The sequence below is a fragment of the Temnothorax nylanderi genome, unplaced genomic scaffold, assembly GCF_030848795.1.
Source record: "Temnothorax nylanderi isolate EJ_2023f unplaced genomic scaffold, tnyl_v1.0 TNYL_tig0370_pilon, whole genome shotgun sequence".
NCBI lineage: Eukaryota > Metazoa > Arthropoda > Insecta > Hymenoptera > Formicidae > Temnothorax > Temnothorax nylanderi.
The window spans coordinates 96,151-104,388 of NW_027249432.1; the positions used below are offsets into that span (position 1 = coordinate 96,151).

Below are 8,238 nucleotides of genomic sequence, written 5' to 3' on the forward strand. Positions count from 1 at the left end.
CGGACTCATAGGCCAACCCTTGCATTTAATACACTGTATCCAGCGCTCGATTGTTGTTGACAAATAATTGCAAGAGATGCAGGCTTCGTCTTCTTCCTAATCTGAGGATGAGCTGCCTTTCTGCCTTTTTTTCTTATTTAATTTTTCAACTTCATGGGCTTCTATTTCTAACTTCCTTTTCCGAGTGGCAGTCTCCATTTCCTGCTTTTTGTAGGGAGACGAAGTCAGGATGGCAGTTTTTTCTCTTTTCTCGTTTCTCTTCTGAATATTTTTTTCTATTTGGGTAAGGAAAATCGAGGAACATGCAGATGTTGACGGGTGGGTTTTGTCATTTCCAGATATCACAGAGTGGGCCTCATTATCTTGGATTTTCTGCTGCATAGGCTTTTCAGTAGTTTTTGATGGAGCATGAGGATGATCAGCAAACACGTCTTTATTCAATGGGTATATTCCCGATTTTTTAAAACCTTCTATAGCAGTTTGCCTTTGAGCTGCTCTAGAAAAAGCCTTTTTGTATAGTGTCTCCGCTTTATATATTGATACATCTTGTCGGTAATGATTTTGCCATTTTTGCACCTCTTGTTCATAATATTTTATCAAAGGAGGTATGAATGATACGTCAAGTGGCTGCAACCAATGTCGGCAATGCGGAGGGAAGGACAAGATGATGACGTTGTTTTCTTGTGCAAGTTTGATAAACTCCACACTTTTGGTATGAGAAGCGTGTCCATTTAGAAGCAAAAGCACCGGCTTTTCAGGTTGGGGACAAGAAAACTCAATGAATTTCTTGAACCAAGTAATAAAACTGTCTTGCTGAATCGATCCACTCTCGTGATAGACAACAAATGAGTCGGGACAAGAGTCATCCGACACAGGGCTTACTACTTTTATGGGGAAAATAAACATTGTGGGCATATAATCACCAGCAGCATTCATACATATCTCAGCAGTAACGAGAACTTTTTTACTGGAAGATAAAGAGCGAACTTGCTTTTCTTCACGCAGAGCTAGTACTTTTGACGGTTTTGGCTCTATTATAATGCCCGTTTCATCGACATTATAAATGTCATTAGGTAAGAATTTGTATTTACTATAAACAGACTCTAATGAATTAATAAATGATTGAACTGCTGTGCGGTTTAAGCCCTTTGCGCTTGCAGGAGAAGTTTCTTCAAAATTCTTTTGCGATAATTGCTTATGCCTGCTGCGGAAACTGTAAAACCATGTTTTCCCTGCTCTTTCCTTTTCCTTGTTGAACATATGTGGAATGTTGTTTTTTTCAGCAAATTCAAATGCGAGTTTGCGTATATCTATTGAAGTGAGGCCAAATAACCTTTCTTTTAAAAGCAGTATGTGTTTTACAAATTCCTTTTCTTGAGCCTCTGAGAAAATTTTACGCCTGCCTAATCTTCTCTGGACAGCTTCTAAAAAAGACGGATCTTCCTTTTTAGCTATATTTATCCTATCTTTTAGGGTACTAACAGGAACCTTATGGGTTTCAGCAGCCCTTTGCTGGCTCATTCCCTTCATAAAATCTTTGATTGCTGCAGCCATGCTTTCCTCAGACCAGCTCTGGTTTTCAGTCTTCTTATAATTTCGTGCCATTTTTATATCTAAAGAAAAATAATAATAAATAAAATAAAATATTATATGTAAAAATCATAAAGTTAATGATATTTTTTAAAATATTTTTGTCCGATTATTATAAGAATAAATAATCTGGTAGAAATAATTTTACAATTTTTCACGCAAAAATTGTGTGAAAACTACAATTTCTTATAATGTAATTACAACTTTTTAGATTATTTTTACGTAATTTTTACATCAAACCATGTTAAATATTAAAATTAAATTATTAATTATATTCCGAATTCAAAGATGTAAAACCGTAACTTGACTGCACACAATGGCCTATGTGACTTCTAGTCCCGGTCTCCTCTACTCGCTTTTGCCTTAACACGTGGAAAATAATAAACACGGCGGCTGTACATTTCGCCGTACAAAGTAATGATCAAAATTAGTGCGATATACTCTCTAATACGTACGGAATGCAGTGCTGCACTTACCGAGTTTTTCTATACAGATGCTCTGTGCAGAAAGATTCTACGACGTCTCGTTTTATTATTGCCCCGATATCGATTTTATGGTTCGAAAACTTTGCACTTCTCCCAAAAAAAATATCGTGTGCGCGTGGGCATTAATACAATTAATAACTCGATTTAACCGATGATAGCAGCACTGTCACGAAGAAATAGAGGTACCCGGTCAACCAATGGGCTGCGTTCCTAGGTTGGCCTATGTATACTCCTTCTTTGGTTTTATAAAATAAAATAATAAAAACAGAGGGCTACCCGATTTTCCTCTGCAATCTTATCGAAATTTGTCATATTAATCATCTCGGATCACAACCTTCAACTAAAAAAAGATATCGTTATATTTTTGTAGTCGTAGATGCATTTTCAAAATATGTGTGGTTTATTAGGAATACGATCAACTAGATCAATAGAGGTTTTATATAAATTAAATAAATTGGCTGCTATTTTTGAAAATCCGAAAAGAATTATCTCGGACAGAGAAATCGCTTTTATATCAAACAAATTTCGTGAATATTGTCAAAAAGAAAATGCTGAACATAAACTTATCACTACGGGTGTCCAAACAGTGAAGTGAAAGAATAAATCGAATGTTGAGAGAGATACCATTGGCGCGTTAGAGTTATAGGTATTTAATTTTGCGGTAAATGCTGCGACGTTGGTAGCGTGAACCGGTCGAGCGAACCAAGGAATTCTGATTGCGTAAAAACAAATAGCTATATTAACAAAATTGATAACACCAAGACTAGAAGACTGATATAAATATTTAGATCGAACCCAGCAATATTTATAACCCTTCAGACAGCACACAATATTTATGATAAATATTCATAAATATTTTTTACTATATATTTTTTTTAAAATATTATATAAATATTTTATACATATTTCATATACATGAAGAAAAAATCTCATAAAAACTTTATTCAATATATTATTAAAATATAGAATAAATATTTTATATATTGTAATATTTATGGTAATTAAAAATAAATATTTGTAGTAATATTTTGTAAATATTTATCAAATTTTTGCTGCGATTGCCACCTGTTTCATAGAGTGTAAACTATTATAAGCGCACACCCGGCCGCATATATTCTTCTATTATTTTCTACGACCTTAATTCGATCATTGTTCGTCTGCCAAGTCTTGTCTGTGATCGTCGATCGTATGCGGTGGACAGTTCAAAGTCCTGCGTAATTATAAGTCGTGTAGTAAGTCGCGTATATATTGTTATAAGTTATAAGTCTCGCGTCGTTGTAGTCCGTAAGAATTTTATCGGCCAGTGTCGTTAAAGCTATGTGGCTTTCCATAGCCTTTACGCAGGGAATCAATTTCATAGAAACACAGCAGGTGATACAGGTACGTGTACGTTAATTGGCTTTGAGTGGAACGCACCCTTTATTGTCTCGTTGTCCCCGGTTGTCCCTTTTCATTCTATCCCTCTCTAGATCATCATCAGTGTCAAAATAAACAAAATAAAATGTCGATAAATCATTAAAAACTACCAATGTTTAACATTGGATATTGTTCTCCGTAAATGGATTTAAATTAATATTACAAGAAGTTTAAGCATTACAATTTAGCTTAGCTCATAAGGGTAGAACATAAAACTTATAATGACATGATGATGACATCATCATGACTTTATATTCAACAAGATGTTACTATGAATTTTATGTCCTACCTGGGCTGCTGTGTTTTTATATTTGATTTTTAATTTGCTGAGCTAATCGTCAATATCTTTTATTTTCTTCTTTCGTTTTTTCTTCTTTTAGTATTTTTACATTTACTGTATTCTTTAGCTTTTTTTTACATTATTTTGTTGTGACACTTTTCGAATTTTCCATTGTTATTTTACTACTATCGCTATATTTATCTATGTCTGTTATTTGTCGTTTGTAAAACCAATTTGAAATGTGTATTCTTTTTTAATAGGTTACTCATATGAGCACTTCGTGGAAATTATACACGCCATGGTATATCATGGCGTGATACATCAGGTTTTAAACTTTTAGACGAATCTGGTGTAGTTTATCTATGCAGTTTACCGGGTCAATGTATGGAGGTCAGACCGACCATTTCCGCGAAAGACGAAGTATTATATTACATACGCCAACTCAATATGCGCGCATATGTAAAGAAGGAACATTCCTGGTTCGGTGGTGCAATGTCGGTAGAAAAGAACAGCGGTTTCCTTACGGTACACAAGAAAAATATGAGGAATTAATCAGGGTTGTTGTGATTTAAACACTTTATAACATGCTTTCTTAAGAAAGAATTTAACATCTTATTGTTAGTAATTAAGTAAAATATCAGAAGCCCGGATAGCTAAATCTAATGAAAGTATAAATTTTGCGAAGCATCTGCTACGAATTTTATCGGCTGAAATATAATAGAATGTGCTGACAGTAGCTGACAGATTGATTGTAGAAATATTTTAAACAAGATAGATATTTTTTTAATCATTTTTCAATTATTCTTATTATTTTTTTATGTATTATGTACAAACAGAGATTATACAAGAGAAAAAACATATATGGACATATAGAATTATATATATTTATCAATCGAAGAAAAATGGAGCATTGAGCCGTAACAAGGTGTTGGTGTTCGTATATTCTATACTTAAGTAAAGAAGTAACGAATTATAATGTACATACTGTACATATACATATATATTACAACTTAATAGACTGCGCGTCGCAAATTTGTCGGACTTGAAACACAGCTATCTTGAAACATTAATACCCTTCCCTCCCCGGAATTAAATCGACACGATTTAATTATTTAAAAAACTGTAAAAAATTTATTGCGAAAAATCCTGGCTGAGGTAATATTTTTCGCAATAAATTCTTTACAGTTTTTTAAATAATTAAATCGTGTCGATTTAATTCCGGGGAGGGAAGGGTATTAATGTTCCAAGATAGCTGTGTTTCAAGTCCGACAAATTTGCGACGCGCAGTCTATTAAGTTGTAATATATATGTATATGTACAGTATGTACATTATAATTCGTTACTTCTTTACTTAAGTATAGAATATACGAACACCAACACCTTGTTACGGCTCAACGCTCCATTTTTCTTCGATTGATTTGTAATCTTGTGAGCCTTACTATTATATATATATTTATGTTTTATATAAAAACAATTTTATCGGATTGGAAACTTTTCGAAAAAAAATGATATTTTGTTGTTTTTTTTAAAGAAAAAAATATGGTTTTTACTCCGAAATTAATATATCTTGAGCAACTTTTAATTTATCATCATTACTTTATTTCAGATATGTGCCCCGCGAACGATTCTGAGCATTATCAATAGTAGGAAATACACAGACACCTTGCAAGACACTTGCAATAGCGGTCGAACGTCTTGGACAACATTGGAGTCGGAAATATCTGAAATTAATTATTTTGGTAATCATTTTTTATTCACTATTTTGAGGCAATAAATTTCTAATCGATCAATATATAATGTCTGTATCTATATGCTTAATACTATTATTTCTTTTAACAATCTTTGACTCCGGTCATAAAGCCTTTTTCTTCAAAACTATGGATTATTTTACAAGATGGGAAAAGTGTCTTTTGTCAGAAAGAAAATAAATAAACTTGTTGATTATGTAGATTAGTAAAAAGAATGATTAAATATAAGTGTGGAGCTACTCGAGGAAAAAATGTCTAATATTCTCTATAGTGTCTAATATTCTTTTCATCTTGTAAAAATATTTTTTGTAAAATTTTCAAACATTTTATATTATTTTTTATTTTATTATAAAACAATGAATAAAATAATAAAAATAAGTTAAATTATAATAATGCATGAGTTTGATTTCATTTCTTATTGTAGATTTGTATGTAGTACATTTTTAATCAATAATCTCAAACTTTTGGCCGGCAATGTATATCAATAATATATTTTTGTTAAAAATGGATTAAAGAATATATTTTCTGTTCAGAAGTATTAACATTAAATACTGCACAATTCGCGCGCGCGCATATACATAATAATTAATACACACAGATATTAATATTACATACAATAGATTTCAGCAAAGATACGTGGTTTAATCCAATGCACGGTTTCTCGGTTGCCTTTGCAGCAAAGCAGGTATGTTAATGAAATATTATAATTTAAATTAATAATTTATATTAATTTATAAATATTTCCGTGTTCAATTCTTACTCTTTCTATAATACAATATTAATTTTAATTTTGTCAAATGTTTTGCCGTTTGACTATGGCCTTTATGACTGATTGTGAGTAATTTGAAATTACAGAAAATGTACAGAGCAATAAGCCGTATCGTAGGAAGACCAAGTGACAATATCATAGGTAGCGTCAATATAGCACATTTCTGGAAGTACTCATTTTATGAGATCAATAGGAAAACCACAGAGATACCAATACACGACAATCTGTCGCAATTTGATATGAATTATATGTAACAAATAAAACTTCCATCACACGATCATATGCAAAAGCGGATTTTAATTCAACTATTATAACAGGCTATGCGGTAACATCAGGATATTATTTCAACCATTAGTCAACCCTTTTACGCCTGTGGGGATCCGGGGTGGAATTATGTAGGGCAGGTAAAGCATTCTATTCATGCCACTTACGCCCATTTCTATTAATGCACATTAATTTTAATCTCCGTTTAACTTACTATTTATCTTCTACTAATTCTTAGAACCGAGAAAAAATAAAAAGTAAGAGTTGTTAATCTATATATATTGATAGAGATGAACATTATTCAGGCAAAACGTTTCGTTTCTTCCGAAAAGAGGAGATCACGACGTGTGACTGTGACATTAAATATTACAGGTCGCTGTAGTCGATTTGAACGGAGATTTTGTACCCTTGATCATCAATCTTCGTGGTACTGGCATCGACGAATTCTTCGGGGCGAGCTTGGCTAGCGGTGATTTAAACAACGACGATCTGCATGATCTTGTAGGCGGAGCTCCGCATTGGGAGAACGATAACGGCAGAATCCACATATATCTGGGTAGCTCGAGGGTAAATTTTATATTATTGTACAAACTAGAGAACTCTCTCCAACGAGTTCTAGTACTTTATCAATTTTCAACTAAATCGATTAATCTCGGCCTAGCCAGTAGATTGTCGGCAGAAAAACCGTACAGAATTGTTATCATCATTTCGTTACTATGTAAATGAAATATATCATTTAAATGATTACTAAACGGTAGATTCTGCTTAGTTTCTGCAGTCAATCTGCCATTATATTCCGTTAGCAAATTCTGTTATTAAAATTTGTAGCAGCTTCAAAATCTGCTCTTGACATATTTGGCTATCGTCTCAGAAACTTTTGAAATAAACGATACGATAGAGAAAAAGAAAGACATATTCTTGTTACCTTTCCAAAAACCTTTCCTATAAACATTTCGTAAAGAAAGTAACAATATTTTACAAAATCTTTATCATAATAATTTAATAAATATTTAATAATATGTACCATAATATTTACAATAAACATTTTTATAATATTTATAATAAATATTTATCATCTGTTCAATCTAAGATTCCAAAAATATTTATGAAATATTTTGATAAATATTTATAAAGTTTTAAATAATTATTATAAATACTTTGTACATATTTTATAAATATTGTGTGCTGTTTGGGTTGATAATAGTAACAGTAAAATATTATATTAGAGTTAAATAGCGCGTGCATAGTGCGTGCGATTTGTGATGTTTATAGTGAGAGTAAAATCAAAGCCTTCATGAAATTTCCTCAGCCAGAAAACGTGAAGCAAGTGCAAAGTTTTTTGGGGTTTAACTGGATACTTCTGCAAATGTATTAAAAATTTTTTATTAAAAATTAATTCTCTGAGTAATTTACAGAAAGCAGATACACAAAATTTGAGTTCGGTGCGAGAGAAACAGAAGCTTTTGATCGATTAAAATTTGCGTTAAGTACTAAGCCGGTATTGAAATTGTATAAACAGAAAATAAAACGGAATTACACATGGGGATGCCTCGACGACTATGCGCTACATCAGATATACGTATACTCTGCGAAACTCTTGCAATAATATAATAATAGTTACGAAAATTTAGAATTTATTTAAAAATTATCTTGAAAATTGTTACTAATTGCCATGTGTTTTCGTTG

The 8,238-nt window shown here is 32.1% G+C and overlaps 1 protein-coding gene across 3 annotated transcripts; it reads left to right on the plus strand.

The window, feature by feature from the left end:
• Positions 1-3,247: 3,247 nt before the first annotated feature.
• On the plus strand, positions 3,248-7,455 carry LOC139781871 (uncharacterized). Of its 3 annotated transcripts, XM_071720757.1 has the most exons (7): positions 3,248-3,455; positions 4,032-4,296; positions 5,378-5,510; positions 6,140-6,204; positions 6,375-6,524; positions 6,605-6,692; positions 6,925-7,455. In XM_071720757.1, the coding sequence occupies exons 2-6, from the start codon at positions 4,156-4,158 to the stop codon at positions 6,641-6,643; spliced, it is 528 nt and encodes a 175-aa protein (XP_071576858.1). In that variant the 5' UTR covers positions 3,248-3,455; positions 4,032-4,155; the 3' UTR covers positions 6,644-6,692; positions 6,925-7,455. The 3 variants fall into 3 exon arrangements, with proteins under 3 accessions (XP_071576858.1, XP_071576856.1, XP_071576859.1); XM_071720755.1 differs by lacking the exon at positions 3,248-3,455 and having other exon boundaries at positions 3,760-4,296; XM_071720758.1 differs by lacking the exon at positions 3,248-3,455 and having other exon boundaries at positions 3,761-4,296; positions 6,375-6,429; positions 6,606-6,692.
• The last annotated feature ends 783 nt before the right edge of the window (positions 7,456-8,238 follow it).